The sequence below is a fragment of the Halichoerus grypus genome, chromosome 8, assembly GCF_964656455.1.
Source record: "Halichoerus grypus chromosome 8, mHalGry1.hap1.1, whole genome shotgun sequence".
Taxonomy (NCBI): Eukaryota; Metazoa; Chordata; class Mammalia; order Carnivora; family Phocidae; genus Halichoerus; species Halichoerus grypus.
Genome location: NC_135719.1, coordinates 112,240,500 through 112,259,072, shown reverse-complemented (window position 1 = coordinate 112,259,072; position 18,573 = coordinate 112,240,500). Strand labels below are relative to the sequence as shown.

Genomic DNA, 18,573 nt, shown 5'->3' with positions numbered 1-18,573 from the left:
GCAGGTATAAATTGTTACAACAACTTTGGAGAGTAATTAAAGGTGAAAATGTTCTTAGCAAACAACCCAGTAATTACATGTCTTGGTGTTTATGCCAGAAAAATTCTCAAACACATGCACAAGGTTGTTCATTGCCATATTTTTTTAAAACAATGAAAAAATTGCAAATAAGCATTATCCAAAGGGGTATAAAATAATTAAACTGTGGCGTGTTCATATAATGGAACATTAGATTGCAGTTAAAATGAAGAAATACCATATACTGTTTATGAATATATACATGCAGAGTAAGGTTATAAATACATGGGCAAGGAAAAGAAAACACATAAAACCTCCAGAATAGGTCACCTTTGGGCTTCCACTACTATATTTATAATGCTTTATTTTTTAAAAAATCCATAGTGATTATGATAAAATGTTAGCATCTGTTCAACATGGGTGTTTATTATATTTTGTACTTTTTTGTATATTTAAAATTCACAACAAAAATTTATAACACTTTATCCCATGAGTGGAAGGGAAAGTTATCAGAAATTTGTTAGTTTTCTTTTCTAGAAATTTTCGAGAATGCCAATTTCTCAGAACCCAGAATGTCTGCTCTGGTAATTAGGTTTAAGATTTCTAACAATAGTGGTATCTGTGCTAAAACATTGTTTCATTATCTCCTCAACATTGAAGTTTTGTTTCCTTAGCTTATTTTTGGAAATCACACAGCTAGAATGCACTACTGAGTTATAACGCTGCAACTCTGGACAAATGTTGCTGCTGAACAGGGCACTTGTAATCCCAGCTTACTTCAACCTAATAAATTACTTATTTGTAAAGTTGACTCATTTAGTAGAACCTCTTGGTGTTGTGTCCTACTGTGATGGGATTTTTCCCCACTGCAAAAAAAAAAAAACAAGAGCAATGTTTTCATCTAAAAACTCTTATTTCAGAAACTGAAGGTATTTTTCAAGCACTTGCCTTTTCTAGGCAGCAAAGAAGGAATTTTAATTTTATTGAAAAACTGGCTCAACCCACACACATACCCATTTCCCAGAATTCAGCTGGTATTCACAACTGCTTTGCCAGGCAAGCCTGATGATGGGAGCATTCCCAGGGACTACACGGGGTCAGCAGGGACAGAAGCACTGCAGTGGGCACGGGAATGAGAAGAAAGAAGTGGAGTAGAGACTGACTTTCTCAGGGTCTCAGTCTTCCCAAACATAAATTAAGGGTGCTCCTGATACCAGATTCAGGGCTCCCCAGGAGCTTAGGGACTACATGTTAATCACACTGCCCTAGAACTTCTGACATAAAGGGGACCTCCTTTTACCAATTTCTGGTGGTAACAGCAAAGACTTGCTTGGTTTCTTCCCTTATCTACACTGTATCCTCCTAACTTACTATTTCTGCCTCCAAAAAGTTCTGAGGTTCAACTAAGGCAGGGGCTTTTGAAATCTTCACTACTGTTCTAAGAAAACCAACTTTATGATTTAAGAATATGGAGATGAATCCCAGACTAGCATGAGTGGAAACAAGCAGAAAGTGAGTCCACACTACTATTTTGATCCTAGTCACCATCACTGAAGTCGACAGTGGCAACAACTGTCATGACCATGCCCCAAGCTCTCTGGTAACTCTGAAATTGTATTATCTCCCTTTCCACAACCACTCTGTGACGTTGGTCTCATTTTACAGAGAAGGAGAGAGAAATCAGAGGGGTTCGGAAATATGCCCTAGTAAATGGCACTCTCCCTCTCCTGGTCACCCTTCAAATGGCCTTTATGCAAAGTATTTTCTCATAGCTATTATTTGCCTTCTGTTTATCTTAGAAAAAATAGTGTTGCACACACATTACAATACAGTTTAGAATAACTATGAGGGGCAAACATAATTTAGGAAGCTTGCGGCAGATCCCTTGCCTGAAAAGGCCTTTGGAGATAATCCGCCCCAAGACTGGCAACATCTCAAGGCTGAAAAACAGAGACCTGTACAGAACCAGAACATAAAACCCGAACGGAAGACTACAGAAATTGCCCACAATATTTTAGATTTGTTCACTTCTCCGAGCACCAAGAAAGAGAGATATGTTCTGGTTCATTCTACAGGCAAGTTTGCTTACTGCTTCTTCATTAATGGAGCTGGGTGCCTACTGGGTGGGTATCAATACAAAACTCCTAGTTTAGGACCCTTCCGCACGCTTCAAGACGGGTCGTAGCAGGCACAGCTGGAATGACAGAACTGGTTAACCCTGGGAAGGAAAAAAATGCCCCAAATTGATGTTAATAAACAAAGGGATTGCAGGAATAGGAGGCACATAAATACTCATGAACCAATCACCATTTTTTGAAATACAGCATTGGTTTAAGGGCTGCCAGAAGCAGAGGATCCTTGAATTTTCGACTCCAAATCTAAAACTGGGTGTTCATTTTGATAGCACTGGCTTTTTCAATAAAAAGAAAAGAAAGAAAGGAAATGGGTCACTAGCTTTGAGACTGCACTACTTAGGGGGTAAAGGGGAATGAGAAACATAGCTTCAGTGGGTTTCTGGGCAGAAAACTCAGGAAATCTCACCAGGGCCAAGATCCTCATGATTTCACAGTTATTGCCTAAATAGATACATGGTACTGAAAAACTTTGGGTGGGTTACAGATTCACCTTTGTTTTAATGTCACCAGGGAAGAGGGAAAAAAGAGAGGAGATAGAGGGGAAAAAATAGGTCCCTGAGCTAGACAAAGGGGGGTGGGGGGGGAGGGTTGCCTCAACAACACAACCACTGGTTGCATTTTAAAAATAATACTTACTTTTCCTCCTAATTTCCATAGAAGTATGTGCTGGCTTTGTAATGTTCGAGTTGGCTAGGCTGAACAATATCCCTTCTGGTAGGTTGCCGGGTACGGTGACCCACAAGAGAGATTCTCACAGGAGATGGGGAAGGGAAGCAGCTGCCATTTTGTACTTCAGACAGGTTGTCCTTTCTCTGCAGGCTCACCTTGTTGGTGTGGAATAGCAGGCGGGTCTGCAACTGCTCCACCTTCCCCTGGCTCCTCGTTCAGCTTCTCCTAGGCCAGGTGTGTGTGTGCTGAGCTCCAGGATGAATGGCTCAGGCTTCTGCACGACACCCACACCAGAGTCAGAGGCCAAGGGAACTGACTTGGGCTTCAGTCTGTCCTGTGGACTCCAGCCTATCCTTGCTCTCTCCTAGTTTATATCCACCTTCCTTCCCAATTGCCTGTTCCAAGGACATGGAGCTCCAAGGACATGGAGCTCCAGCAACAGAAACAAAGGCAACAGCCTTATGGAGAGTGCTCAGTCAGCTTCATGATTATGTCAGGGTGAATCTCTTTGCTCTGTGGGTCTCTGCCAGTAGTCCTGCTTCTCTGAAACCTGACTGATACAAATACATTGTTTGTACGTTTTAAAAAGAGCAATTTTATTTTTACAACTGGGGGAAAAAATACCCCAAAGTAAGGGGGAGAAGGTACTGTAGAAAATTTGGGAAATATCTATACAAAGAAAAAAATTAAAGTACATCACCCACAATCCCACCAAGCAACTGTTTCTGTCTGCCTACCTCTATCTATACTCCTTTGCAAACTTTGATCGTACTGATTATGGTTTTATGCCTTCTAAAAAAAAACAAAAAAAACCTTATCATTACAGGCTGAGCAGTTTCCCATGTCATTAAAATTTCTTTTGAAAACATGACTTTTCAATGGCTACAAAATACTCTGTTAGGGTTGCGTATTACAATATAACCATCCTCTTTTAAGTTGGTTACAATCATGGGCTTTCAGGAGCAACATTACAAAGAACTGCCTCACCCTGGTTCTTTGCGATATTTCTCATCACTTCCGTGGGATCAATTCCTAGAAGAGGAATGTTTCAGGCTCTGAATACATATTATCAAATGGTTTTGATCACCATCTTCAGGTCAATCAGCATCTCATACTTAGGCCAATGTTCAAAATACTTATCAACCAGCACAGCATGGGCATCAATGAATCGGAATCAATGATTTAATGTGGGAACAGGGTCTTAGAGTCCCCTTGGTGCCATGCCAGGAGTTAACGCTTGAATCGTGGGGGAAAACTGGTGGACCCCTGGGGGAAGGATCAGACTGTCACGGAGATTTTTATCAGGAGGGTTTGAGGCAGCTGCCCTTTACCAAGGAAGTTGGCAATATTTTGACAGTTACCATAGTTTCACTGGGGTATGCTCAGTGAACATCAGCCTATGTTGGAGTTTCTTTTCTTTTCTTTTCTTTTCTCTCTCTCTCTCTTTCTTTCTTTGTTAAACTATGTTGGAGTTTCTACCTGACCTTCTCTTCTCTAGGCTGAACAAACCTCAGTTATTTCAGTCTTCCCCCACCGTGTCTTCTTTTTTCAAAAGTTTAAGCCTCTTTACAGATCTCCTAACAAGCCCTACAAATCAGATTAGGCCAACAGTCTAATGTTGACCTTTTCGGTGTTGGAAAAGGGACAAAGACCAAAGTACAAACCAAGAGGGAAAGTACACAGTGCACGTGAACATAGCTCAACTACTGACGAAGGAGCCGGCATCTAGATGGGGGGATAAAAGCATGACAGTATCAGCTCTCTCACTGGTGTAACTGCTGGACAGGACAAAGTGGTGAAGGAACTGTTGTCTGAGTCACACACATCTACCCCCAAAGATTGGTGGCTCCTTCCTTTGTGCCCCAGGGCCTGTTTGCTTACCCTATTATGGAGCTTATGACAAGACTTGGCAATTATTTGATCTTATCTGCTTCTCCTACCAGGATCATCCACTTCAGGAAATCTGATTTATTTGTTTAGTCATCCCCAGAATTTAGCCAAGAGTCTGCCCTAGAGAAGTACTCAATACACCTTAGGTGAATCACAAACCACCTTGCCCTTCACCAGTTGCATGGCTTCATGGAGTGGGGCCCCAGATATTCCAAGCTAGCTGTTTCTTAGTGGTTCAGTATGGAGGTATATACAAACCCTCATCTGTCAGAGTCAGGGAATATGTAGGTAAGGCAGAGAGTTTCAGAGCCTGCAGAGCCTGGAGATGCCCACTGTCCTCCAGCTTCTGTGCTCCCCTCATTTGTTCTTTTAGAGAAGTAGAGGGCAAAAGACAGCCCAGTCTTATTTCTGATCACTTCTACTTCTGCCACTTTCTTCAACCCCTTAGCACTTGAGTGTACAAATGCAAACTGAAATCCATTATCAGGTGAAAACTCATTGGCAGGAAACCAACCCGAGTACTTGTTAAGAACTCTAGAACTACAATTACTGAAAAGTAGTTTTTGCCTTTCAACTGATTCCGTCTCCCAAATCTTGATAGCTAATAAGGTGAACACTTGAAAATCCAAGCTCACTCTACTGTATGTTTAAACAATTATAGTAAAGAAAGGATACCTAGCTTCTCTTCCTTCTCAGGTTTTCCAGGTTCAATACCGAACCGCTGCTTCTCGTCCCAGCCTATCCACAGCAGCTTCTCATTAAGATACTGGAAACAACTAGAGGATGAACGTATCATCTTGCCTCCTCATTTTACAGCTGGTTTGTCTGACAGTTGTGCAGAAAACCTATGGTCCCTCTTGTCTTAATTCCACCACTTTAGCATATGTTCCTTTAAAGGCACAAGGACCTCAACTCTCAAGGAACTGAAAGAGCTGCATCCTGACAACCGTACACAATACAATTTTAATCTTTTTGTGTGTGTGGTGAAAGGAGAATTGCTTTTTGTGGGGAAGTGATCCAATAGGATATGCAAACCAAATGAAGGGAGTGAATGAAAAAGTACCAGCTGAATTTTCAGCCCCTTCTCCTAGATGTCTTCAAAATGTACCTAGCACCAGACTGGTACTTTGCACACATCTCAACAACTCCACCGCAGCCAGGTTAGACAAGATTCTTAAAGGACTGAATTCTTTTTTCAAAAGTTTAAGCCTCTTTACAGATCTCCTAACAGTCAAACACACCCTCGGTGGCAGAGTAAAAATTCACCTTCTCTGCAGAAGAACTGAAAAGATACAGAAATGCAATATGGAGAATCCAAAGCCACTTACTCAAACCTTGGCTTTAGAGATCGGAAACAAAAGGAGGGCAATTGGTGCACTCCTCAAATCCTGATCTTTGCCTCAAATTCCTGATGACGCTACAGCTAACAGGGAGCACCATTCACCTACTCTGTAAGCTCGGAAGCTCAAGGAGGGGGAGCAAGTATTTCCTGGATGCCTATAAGGACCGGGTAAGTGACACAACTAGAGCGAATCGCCCCTGCGAAGAGCCGCAATTAAAGGTTTCTGCCAGTGCCGATAGGAGGATCGTTGTCGCCGTGACAGTGTACAAAGCAGTTTCTTCTCTCTCTCCACGAAGCCCTCTCCTTACTTTTCCCAGGGTTTAAAAATCATGTTAACAATACGCAAACACAGCATGGCCAGATGCCTTTCGTGGTCAGATGGTTCATTGTTTAAAAAGTTTCAGTTTAAAATCCAAAAGATTGTTAACAGATGCAGTTTCTGGCTAGGGACTGGGAAAAACCTCACTTAAACAAAAGAGTATGTTGTGATTGGAACTAAAAAGGGAATTACCTTTAAAGATAAGAACCACAAACATTTCCTATTTGAAAATACCTCCAGCCCCACCAACAGGACCTTTTTGTGGTCCTTTCACGAAAGTTAAAAAACATTTGACAGTGGACTGTGGCATAGGACAAACCATGGCTGACCAACCAGTCCAGTCGTTTTTACAGATTTGTTTGGACTTTCAACAAGGCCACAACATCCATCTCTTACTCTCCCCCGGATTACTCAATTAGGCAAGCCTCCAATTAATTTCTTTCCAATTCTTTTAGCCCCAGAAATACTTTCGCTGCTTTCATTTTGGCTCTGGAAATGGGTTTTCAACTAGAGACGTAGATAGAGGCAAGTGTGAGAAACGAGCACAGAGCTTGATAAGCAGACAGCCGCTGCTGGGACTCAAGTCACCATTGGGTGGAAAAGAGCCACTTGGCTGCGGAAGGCCTGGCCCCATCCTCAGTTCCCAGTCTCGTTTGCCTCCACAACTGCGGTGCACTTTTACACAGAAAGCCTGCTTTTCACCAACTCATGGGTCTGTTTCTGTTGGCTTTCATGGGCCCTTACTCTATGGCTTCACTATGTGTGAGAATGTTTGTAATGCCCTGGGTTCTAATCTTGAAAGATGGAAAAATCTAAGAAGCCATGAGTCTGTAGCTTTCCCTTGGCCTGAGAAATGGATATGGTTTGGCTTGCTGGTGACAAGCCTGATTTGAAAAGGCTACCTAAGATATGGTCCAAGGAAAACAGTCTGTTCTTCGTAATAAAGATGGCCACCATGGGCTCCATTTTGAGAACGGGCAACCTGTTCCTTACGAGATCACATTATATGAAGACAGGTAAACATCATGCCCTTTTCACACTTAGGTTTTTGTTCTCGTATTCACTGTATTATTTCCCTATTTATTACAGCGCCCCAAAAGGTCAGTTTCAGACCAAACACAGAGCAGAGTTTTAACATTTTGAGAAGCTCTAATCAAGAAAATCCTTAATTTAGCAACAACTAGCAACCATTTTAAAGTGAGGCAGATGTATAACCCCATGGGAATCCCTAAAGAGTTAAAATGGCTTTCCCACTCAGCCACGCCTTGGCGGTCACATAAGGAATCCAGGCTGCAGGAATGAAGCGAGCAGGAGAACTGCACTTCCAAGGATCTGTGCAGTCTGGCCAGGTAGTAGGAGGAAGGGCCCATCGGGATTCTGAGGCCAGGGGCCACATCCATATCTATCCTCCGACAAAAAGGCAACCTCACCATGTGCACATGAGACAGGGTTTGCAAGGGGATTTGATAGGCCTGGAAATTGAAAAATGAGCAGCAGCTGCACATCCAAGGTCATTACTATCCTCCAGGGTTTGCCTTTTCTAATCTAAGGGGCAGTAGTTTCCATGATTAACTTTCAACTGCTGTCAAGGGTGTAATAAAATCTGGGAAAGAAGAAAACTTTCCCCTCAGTAAGCTGCTCCCATTTCCCTGCCCTTTCCTTTCCTCCAGTGTATATTCTCAATCCTCACTTCATATTGTTTCCTAATTTTGAGAAAAAACTCTGCACTTGGATGAGCCAAAATAGACAATGTCCTATGTGCATACAGGCACTTGAAGATTTTTCCTTCTCAGTACCAGGGGCTAGGTCTTTAAGATGGTCCCTTGTTTTCCAAGACCATACAATTCCATCACTTTCAGAACTGAACCCTTTTTATTTTTAAAATTCTTTCCCAGTGTATTACATCTGTTTCCTGAGCCATTCCAATGAGTTCAACAAGAGAGAGCCATGTACAAAGAGAAAAGAGGACAAAGTCATTCACAAACACATTTTCCTGGTTACTACTAGATTAGGAATCCTTAAGACTACAACTTAGTCTGATCTGGTAGCAGCTCAGAAACCATACGGAGAGGTTATAGCTGGACATGTCTCAGCAAAGGCCCCCGGAACCAAACCCCACATGTAGTTTTATCAATTGTAACTGCTCAGGTGGAAAACTAATTGTGCTTTCAATTTTTTTTTTTTTTTGACAGTTCAGTATAAGACTAATGACAACTTAGTGGTTCGCTCATCATACACTTATTTCAATGTGTCTGATGCTGGAGTTACAAAGAGGAGTTAAGCCATGGTGGCTCGCCCAGAGAGGCACAAGTCTGGCTGCAAAGGGGTACATGCAGGCTCGATATGGCAGAGATGTTCCTGGAAGGCTGGCACGGCAACCAAACAAGGCAGCAAAGAGGCAGTGGGGCTGAGAGACAGTCACATGGGCAAATGCACTAGTCGCGTAAGAAGAGGGTTCTCTGACTGATACTGTGTCTTAAAAGGAAATCGGATTGCTACAGTTTGTTCCTATTTCCTTGGGGCAGCAGTGAGTAACTAGAGTGTCCACTGCCTTGGGGACAGGTAACGTTTCCCTTCGGTGCTAAACTGCCCTTCCTATTTACCCCATCTTGATTCAAGTTCCTACTGGAACAGAAGAAAAAGTGGAAAAAGATGGTCATGAACTTGATTGGTTCCAAAAATGGGGTGGGCACAGTCTGCAAATTTGCCACAGGGTTTAGAAGGTGGCAGAGTGAATGTGATTGCAGGAGATACAGCCCATGGGGTGATGCCTACACCATGAGTGCTGATATCCACTCTTCCCTTCTGCAAAGGTAACAGGACCAAAAATAAAGACTGCTTTCCTTGCAGGTGGGGCCATGTAGCTAACAGTGGGGTGGGAGGGGAATTCAGGTGGATGATTCCCGGGACATGTCCCTAAGAGGGGAGGTGGGGAAGTGTGTTGCCTTCTTCCCCCTTCCTCCATCCTTAGTTTAGAACATGAAATGGCCAGAGAGATACCTTGGACCATGCGGACAAGGCCACACCCTAGAGTCGCTGAAATGGAAAGTTGCTAGGAGATGGGAAAGGAAGATTGAGACCCCAGAATACTACTCCTAATCTACTGAGATACCAACTTTTATGGAAAGAACAGGTGGAAAACTTTGATTTTTGTGTACACCACTATCATTTTGGGTCTCAGTTGCACAGGATTACAAATCATGGTTACAGGTGTGGGGGATATGGGGAGGTGTCCAACGAAGTGTTCATAAAAACAATACCCAAGCTGTCGGCACTGCGCTGCACGTAGCAACAAGGCCGTGATCTGGTTTGTACGTTACGAAGAGCTGTCTGAATTTCAGTGGTGAAAAGGGAGAGCAAAGGGCATGAAAAGTGATCATCTTCCAGTTAACCATAAACACAATGAATCTCTTACCTTTTTCTTGCTACAGTATATTTGCCATTTTTTCTCAGCTGGAAGTGCAAACATGGCTTCCCTGTGTTTGTCTGTCAGGTCAAGTTCATCCTGAGGGGAAAAAAATAATAATTAGTATTTCATAGATTAAATGTTATTCCTATAGGAGAGGTTATCAGTATCATTAGGGAAAAGAAAAAAAAAAACCCACCAACATATAGTTCAATGAACTTGGAAAAGACCAAGAAGGCAAGGTATGTGTTGCCACTGTTAAGAAAGCATGTCTCTGGCATGGGGCTGAGTACCGAGCACAGCAAGGATGACAAGACTCACCCTACACCTACCGAAGGGTGTGGGAAAGCGGGCTGGGCACAGACAGAACACTTGAGCCAGTGTGCTCTGCTGTAGAGGGCCCGGTGAGCATTAAAGGCCATCAAAGCTCCGGGAGTTTGGAAGGATCACTCATATTACAGATGGCGGTTCCCTGGGGGGTGGCTCCACAAACACCGGGTATCAGGCTGGACCTGAAGAACCTGGACATGATGAGAGGAGGAGAGTAACGGAACCAAAGGCGGGGGTGTGAGAACAGATGAGGTGTGTTTGGGGGACAGCGACCGGCTTAGCGGAAGCACTGGAATGATGCAAAGAATCGTCACATGAAAGGTTTGGGAGGTAGGGAGTGACCAGTTGTGAAGTCATAAATGTCAGAATAAGGAGTTTCTTCTCTTGACCAAGGAGAGCCAATGAAGGTTGTGAGCAAGCACATGACATCTTCATTGCCATAAATCCCACTAATATTTATTCAGAGCTTTACGCACCAAGCGTTGTGCAGGCATGGTCTCGGTTCCCACAACAACCCTGAGTCCACTCATTATTTATGTCCTCGTTGTAGTAACAATGCCTACTGTAATACAGCTAGGGGAAATTTAGATGGAAGATTGGGTACGTAACTTGCTCCAGACCATACACCTAGTAATGACGGGGCTGGTTTTCAGCCCGCAGCTGTCAAACTCCAGAACCCAGACTCAGCCTCTCAGATCAGTGTCTGGAAACATTAATTTTACAGTGGAATGCAGCTTAGATTGGACACTAAGGGAAGGCAATTTACAAACATCCATAACTAATGAATAACAACAATAGGATGATGAATATAAAGTGTTTGGAGAAAAGCTCTTGGCATTTAATAACTCAATCATCCCTGGTCTGTGTTACTGGCATTGAGCGTCTAGTACATTTTTATTACTAGAGGGAAAGTTACCTAGTTGAGGGTGCAGACTGGTGGGTGTGAGGCACATAAAAAGATGCTGTAAATTAAGGCACAATGAGGTTTTGATCCCTGAGGAGCATAAACACGTTCCCCCTCTGAATGCCCTTGGTATATACTTGTAATTCTGCCACTAGTAGACATGGGCTTCACACCTCATACTCCTACCTCCATTTATCATCAAGTCCTGTCATTTCTTTCGTGAAAGGTCTCACGATTTTTCCTTTTTTGATTCCCAATGAAACCACCCAAATTTATGCTCTTGTATCCACTCCATTGGCTCCGGGCAATAGCCTCCCCACTGCTTCTCCTTGCCTTTCCAACCCTCCCTACGGCACACCCAGAATTCATTAAAGCAGCGGTACTTAAACCTGAGAGAACCTTGGAATCATCTGGAGGACTCCTTAAATCATTGATTGCCCAGTGTTTATGTTTAAGGACTGAGCTGCTGGGAGCGAGTGTGAAAATCTGAGTATCTAAAAAGTTTCCAAGTGTTGCTGATGCTGCTGGTCCGGGGACACTTTAAGACCAGCGCCTTAAAAATCAAGCTCCTGTGCTGTTTTGAGCTCCCAGTTCAAAAAACTTCACTAGTTCCACACCCCAACAAAATTAATTACATATTCCTCAGCTTGCCTTTGAGGTCTTCCATTTAAAACCCCAACTGACTTTGCCAGGCTTGCTTCTAGTTATCCCTTCTGCCTTATTCTGTTACCACCTACACCTCCAGGGCCCAGCCACTCAGGGCCTGATACGGTGTGAGCTTCCTGGGGAAGTTCTTCATCTCCTTAAGCCTCTACTTCCTCATCTCCAGGATGGGCATATCATTCCACTTGCAGGGCTATTGTGAAGATTAGCAACATGGACTAAGTATGGGGTAATGCTTGGCACAGGGCGGGTAGCTGGGTGGCTGCAGTATTGTTATTTCTCTCGTCATTTAGACATAAATCAGGTGCTATTTTCTTTTAAGAGCAAAGTAAACAGTTAAGTCACTAAAACACACACCCACGCACTATGACACCCTAACCACAAGAAACTAGTTAAGAATTTTAACAATGAACAATCAGGGAAGGAATGAAAGATATTTACAGAAAATCCCATTATGAGGGAACATGCTAAAAATGTTAAGATTTTGGCATGCAACTATTAAATATGTGAAGTGATTATTTTTCTTACTTTCTTCCTTTTTTAATTTCCTATAAGTCATACCTGCTCTCACCTGTTGATGAATGAGGAAAGTAATGTGACATAAATCACTTCCCAACAATTACGGGGGTTTTTTTGGTGGTGGTGGCGGGGGGGGGGGGAGGTCAGGTCAGTTATTCAAACAGCTCGATAATATGCTGCTTAGTTTGGGGAAAAGGTTTGTTATTTGTAAGAGAAAACAGCACTACTCATGTTGCGTCTTTTACTACACTACAACACTGTGTTTGTGCTATCTGAGCAGAGGTATAAAGAAACAGGTGAATCCTAAAACCTAGAAATTCACAGCGAAGAGGATTAATAAGTATTAATATTACTATATTTTGCTGTTAAAAGTAGAATAATGCCTCCACAGTTGAACTAGGACTTAGAAGCAGATGGTTTTACGCAAGAAGAGAATTTCCATAAAATAAAAAAATTAAAAATTGCTATAGGGTCTTTGGATCTAATTTTGAATTACACTAAGAAAATGAAGGCGGGGTACCTGGGTGGCTCAGTCTGTTAAACATCGGATTTTTGATTTTGGCTCAGGTCATGATCTCAGGGCCGTGAAATGAGCCCCATGATGGCCTCCACACTGAAGATGGAGCCTGCTTAAGATTCTTTCCCTCTGCCCTTCCAACCCTCCCACCCCCACATGCTTTCTCTCTCTTTCTCTCTCTCTCTCCCCCCCCACCTCAAATAAATGAATCTTTTAAAAATAATAAAATTTAGGAAATTTACAGAAAAAGAAAATGGGGAAGAAATAATGGATACTGGTAATGGTAATAGCTAACAACTATTGAGTACTTTCTGTGTGCTCAGTAGTACTGTTTTGTATGAATTAATTTATTTTCACAACAATCCTATAAAATGGGTACTGTTACCCCATCCTCCGGGAAACCGAATCATAGAAAGATTAAGTAGCTTGCTCAAGGTAACAAAGCTAGTAAATGGTGGAGGAGGTACTGGAGTCTAGACTGTTTACACAGCCCACGTTCTCAACCACCAGGTTGTCCATTCTGTTGGTCATTCAGCAGGTAGGTAAAATCCCGGCACTGATGCAAGTATGAAAATGTATCCATCTGCTGCACTCACAGCCTACTGAGTGTCCATTAGCAGAAAGAGGAGGATGCCAGAGTTCCAGGTCTGGCTCTCATGGGCTATGCAACCTTGCACAAGTGACTTAACCTCTGGACTTCAATTTCTTCACCTGAAAAATGAGAATGATAATATATATCTGACAGAGTTCTCTCGAGGATTCACGAATTCACGCAACCAATTTTTTTTTTTTGAGTATTTATTAAATGCCAGGCATTGTGCTAGGTGCAAGGGACAAAAAAGTATCACAGAGCTCATATTCTTGAGTGAGAAGAAGGGAAATCCAGCAATCACACGAACAAAGATATGATCACACAGGAAGCTGAGCTCTGACAGTACACCTGTTGTGGGGAAAGGCAGGGCAATGAAGGCTGCCCCAAGGAAGCAAAGCGAAAGCTGAGAGATGAATAGGAACTAAATAGGTAAAAAGCACAACAGGCAGTGAGTGAACAGTAGCTTTGAAGGATACTATGAACTTTGGTCTTTCTCTTAAGAGCAACCAGAGGTCACTGGCAGATTCTGAGGAAGAATGACATAGATTGAATTAGATAATGGCTGGGAGTGCCTCGGCACAAGGCCCAGAGTGTAATAAGACCCCCACCCCTCCATTCCAAAAGTATCTCTGCTCTGACTCATTCCATTTTAATAATATGGCTGAATCAAGCATGCAAGACTCTTAAGAGACTATCACAGCCTTAGAGATCAATCAACACTTACTCGCTGTCCTACCCATTCCAGGACCCTGGCCAGACAAAAGAATACAAAGATGAATAACAGACCTTGATTTCATGGAATTTAAGAATCTAGTTAGGAAGACAAGATGATAGAAAGCTTCAGTGGTTCCCTTTCTTTTCAGGATAAAGTCCAAAATTCCTCAGCAGGTAGATGGAGGCCCTTTGCGATATGCTGACTTGTCCCTTCTCCTCTTCTGCCGCGACCACCGCCACGGCCACCACCGCTTAGCCACCAGCCACCCTTTAGCACTTCTGGTCACAAGTTGCCCACTTCTGAAACTTTTCACATGCTGTCCCCCACCTCTTTTTTCCCCCAGATTACAGAGATTTTTTATTTTGATACTTAATTCAAATATTGGAAAAAGCAATCATGGAAAACAAGGCAGGATCACTAGATCTCAGTATCTCTTTACATGAGGTTTTTTAGAAAAAGTACATCTGTGGGGCAGAAAGCAGACTGGTGGTTGTCTGGGGCTGGAGGCAGGCAGGGCTGACTGCAAATGGGCAGGGTGACGGAGATGTTCTGGAGCAGGACTGTGGCCATCCTGCACACTGCATACATTTACTAAATTCACTGAACTGTACACTCACCATAGGTGGATTCTACAGCACATAAATTACATCTCAATAGGCTGCTAAAGAAAAAGAATCAAGCTTGGTTGTGGGACCCCCAAGGAAAAGAAAAAATTCAGAGTAGAGAAAAACAACCTTGAGTAAACCACAAGGAAAGAAATTCCTTTTTTTTTTTTAAATTTTATTATGTTATGTTAGTCACCATACATCATTGGTTTTTGATGTGGTGATCCACGAGGAAAGAAATTTCTGATTGAACATTAGATAAACCCAGGAGTTGGCTTAGAAGAGAGCCTGACTGGGGAAAAAAAAAAATGTAAAGAAAAGGAAAAATGTGGTCCCCTTTAGGATAAGTAGTTTGCTCTGGGAACTGTTACAATTTCAGACACAACTTTTGTTTGAAACCAACCAAAGATCACTTATATGAAATATCCTTTCCTTGAAAATTATATAGACTCTATTAATATGCATTCCATTTAGACCAAGAGATAGTATTTCCCCTAAGGTCCCTTAATATTAAAGTGATAAGTTAAATTTAATGATACATTAAAACCTTTTCAGTGTTTTGGTTTTCATTTTTCCCTACTGGGGGCGCTATAGAAAACTGTTGGCTCCTCCGTGCCTTTGTGAATTAATAAGCAAGTTTTCCGCGAAGATTAACAAATGTAATTAGCCCAATCCCAGGAGGCATCCTGGAGGCTTCTAGATCACCTTACTTTTTGTTTTGTTTTGTTTTGTTATTTTACAGTCAGGCTAAGTCAGATATTATTTTGGGGATTGTCAATTAATGCCAAGACAAGCAGAACAAATTTAGTTCCTACTCCTACACCCTAGACTTGGATGGCCCAGCTCCTTTCACTGCCCACAGAATTTTCTTTCATATTATTTTTGTGTTGGACAGAGTTTTAAGTTAATTGAAGGAAAATAATTTAGCCAGTGATAAAAAGGAGAAACAATCGCACCAAGCATCATTCCTCTTCCCCTCAGAGCTCAAGCTTCTTGAAAACTAAAACCAGCAAACAAAAGCCTATATAGGCTTTTCTTAGAGAAAATATTAATTACTTTTAATATGTTCATAAAATCTGTATTTGAGATACAGTATCTTGAAAAACGGTATAAATTATGTATTTTCTATTAAGAAAAAAGGACCTTTGAGCGAAGCCCAGCTGTGGGAACTAAAGTTCTAGGCTTCATCACAAACAAAGCATATTATTAAGACCCACTTCTGAAAGGTTCTGTACAAAGAAATCTCACTGGTCCTACACTGCACAGTAAGCAGGCAGCGCTATAAAGAAATCTATATAAATCATAAAACAATTGGCACAGTACAAATAAATCTAAGGAAATGGATTGATTTGCTAGATAAAGCAAGGGAAGGAATTTTGAAAAAATATACAATAAGGGTCTTAAATGAGTTGAAAGAGCTCTTTTTAGAGATTTAGCTAAACTGAAATAGGGAGTTATTTATAAAACTTCCAACACAGTACTGAAAGCATTTATTCTTTGAAAATCCACCAAATCAATAGATTTCAGTGAGCCAACAAGTAAGTTTCCAGATTAACAAGAGAAATCTTTAACAAAGGAATTCTGGATTTCTATTTCTAATGAGTTAAGCTAACTCTTTACATACATACTAATACAGATTCACGCAGAGGTAATAGGACATGCAATTAATGCCGGTGGGGGGGGGAATTAAAAAAAAATGAGGAGACAAGAAGCTAAGATAGGTCCCAGGGGTCACCCTGTCAACCAACTTACTGTTTTGTGTGTTTTTGTTTTTGCTTTTTAGTGGTCTTGACCAGGTAACGAGCCATCTGACTCAATGTACAGACCTCACGGAGTTTCTAACCATTATTATTACTCAGACAAAGCTAACTTTTCTCCTTCAAATTACATACTTCAGGTATTTGCCCACAGCATGGAGACCCAATTCACCCACCCTAGCCCCACCCACCAAAGATTTCCCCACAGGAAATCCTCAGCAATCCTCAGGTTCACTTAACATACACCCTACATTAGCTGTTTCTGGATTTAACCCTCTCTGTCATTAACCCTCTCCTTTCATCCCATAACTCAACACTACCAGAAATAAGTCAGACGCTCGGGGGCACAAGTGACTAGGCCTTAAGTCATATAACATAGTGATAAGTACAATGTCATGGGAGAAAAGGCCAAATTACAGTTTTACAAACGTAGAGAGAAAATGTACTATTAGGCTGAGACATTTCATCAAATTTATGAACATCCATCCCTACCACAGCAAGTGACCATCACATCCATAAGTCACGGACTGCCAATGCAGCTCTTAAAATTTAACCACAGTGACCTTGAGAAACAGTCCTTTACTTTCATAGCAGTGGTTTGAAATCTGAAAGTGAGATTCCATATTTGTCAGTTTAAATAGAAGTACATTCAGTGACTTATTACCTGCTCCTAACCAGTCAGGAAAAACATAAGTGGAAAACAACAGAGTGCTTTAAATCCCAAAATGGATGTGTACACACAAGAGAACAAACCTTGAAGGTTTTCAGCCGGTAAGATTTCTGCCAACATTCTTAGTCACTACGCGAAATACCACAGTATGACTCACCACCACCTATACCCAGTCATGTTCTCTGTCTGACAGACATGTTTTCCATTCGATATATAAAAATAAGAAGTGAGATCCCACAAGCAAAGGCTGACTAATAGAAATAATTTTTAGTTTCTTACTACCAATGGTTAAGTGTTTTATACTATTTCCCTTCCTTTAATAGTAGGCAATGCAAACTATAACCAGTTTGCTAGACAAAATCTGCTGCTAAACCTGTAGGCTTCTTATTTAGCTTGTGTTATTTCAACCAGAACTCATTAGAGCAACTTTAACTTTTAATTAGTACGCATCACCAGCAGTGTTCCAGGAATCTAAAATAAATAATTCTGTTCTAAGTATATGTTAAAATTATCTCCCAATATCCATCCAGCCACCTAAATATCCAGTTTTTACATTATAATCTGGTACAACTTCTGGTGGCGACAAGGCTTAACTGAGAGAATTTCTAAGCAGTGTTTCCCTAACTGAATGAATGGAAGGACTTTGTCTCCTGGGACAAAGAACCAGGGTAGAGTGATAGACATAGAAAGGCACCCAAAGGCCCTGGGGGCAACTGTGAACCGGAGTTCCCCTTCCCTGAATGACACCTGTGGTGCTCTCCCCAGCCCAGGCCCTTCCCACACCTGCTCAGCAAGCTCTTCAGAGACTTTTTGGCAGCTCAGCCAACACTTAAGTTTTATTTGGGTCAAAAAATATTTAGCACAATAGGTCTCTTCCCACATTGCGGCTATTTATCATGTCACTTACAGCAGAGAGACTGGACAGAAAATAATTCTTAAACCTTATCAACCTTATCCTCTCAAGCTGCTACCCTTGATGCTAGATACTTTGGTGCTCCCCTATGAAGAGTAGGACTAAAGAGAATGGTAACAGTGGATGGGGGACAGGAAGGGTGCAAGGATCAGCCCAAATCCATCACTTCTACTTTGAGAATAATTCAGAATATATACCCAACCGCTGGAGGATTCAGCAGTCATGAATTCATGCACAGATGCACGCATGCATGCATTCAAATAGTTACTGAGCATCTCAAGTATTAACCTTTAGTAATTAGTTACTCATCCAGGCCACAAGCATTTACTGAGCACCCACTCTGGGCCACGCCCTACTCTGGGCCCTGGGGTTCCTCAGGATGAAAACCCAGATTACAATGCCTGTGTGTCATTCTGCTCTCTGAAAATGCAAAGGTGTCTATCCATAGATGGATTTAACATAATGAGTGTCCATATGGGAATAAACTCAAACCATCTGATTGTTTAAAAGATGGCAAAGGACTTGACTTTTTCTTCTACATCCAAGAAATACCCATCTTTCCTGAAAACAACCTGTATATACATTCTAAATAAGCTTTCAGTCATTTGG

General features: G+C 41.9%; 1 protein-coding gene across 4 annotated transcripts in view; it reads right to left on the bottom strand.

Moving 5' to 3' along the window:
* Nucleotides 1–18,573, bottom strand: part of DAAM1 (dishevelled associated activator of morphogenesis 1) — a 162,006-nt gene that overhangs the window by 71,216 nt on the left and 72,217 nt on the right. For all 4 annotated transcript variants that reach the window (XM_036115789.2, XM_036115791.2, XM_036115788.2 and 1 more), the window contains one exon: nt 9,789–9,878. In XM_036115789.2, the coding sequence (XP_035971682.1) occupies nt 9,789–9,878 (90 nt within the window). The remainder of the gene's footprint in view (nt 1–9,788; nt 9,879–18,573) is intronic.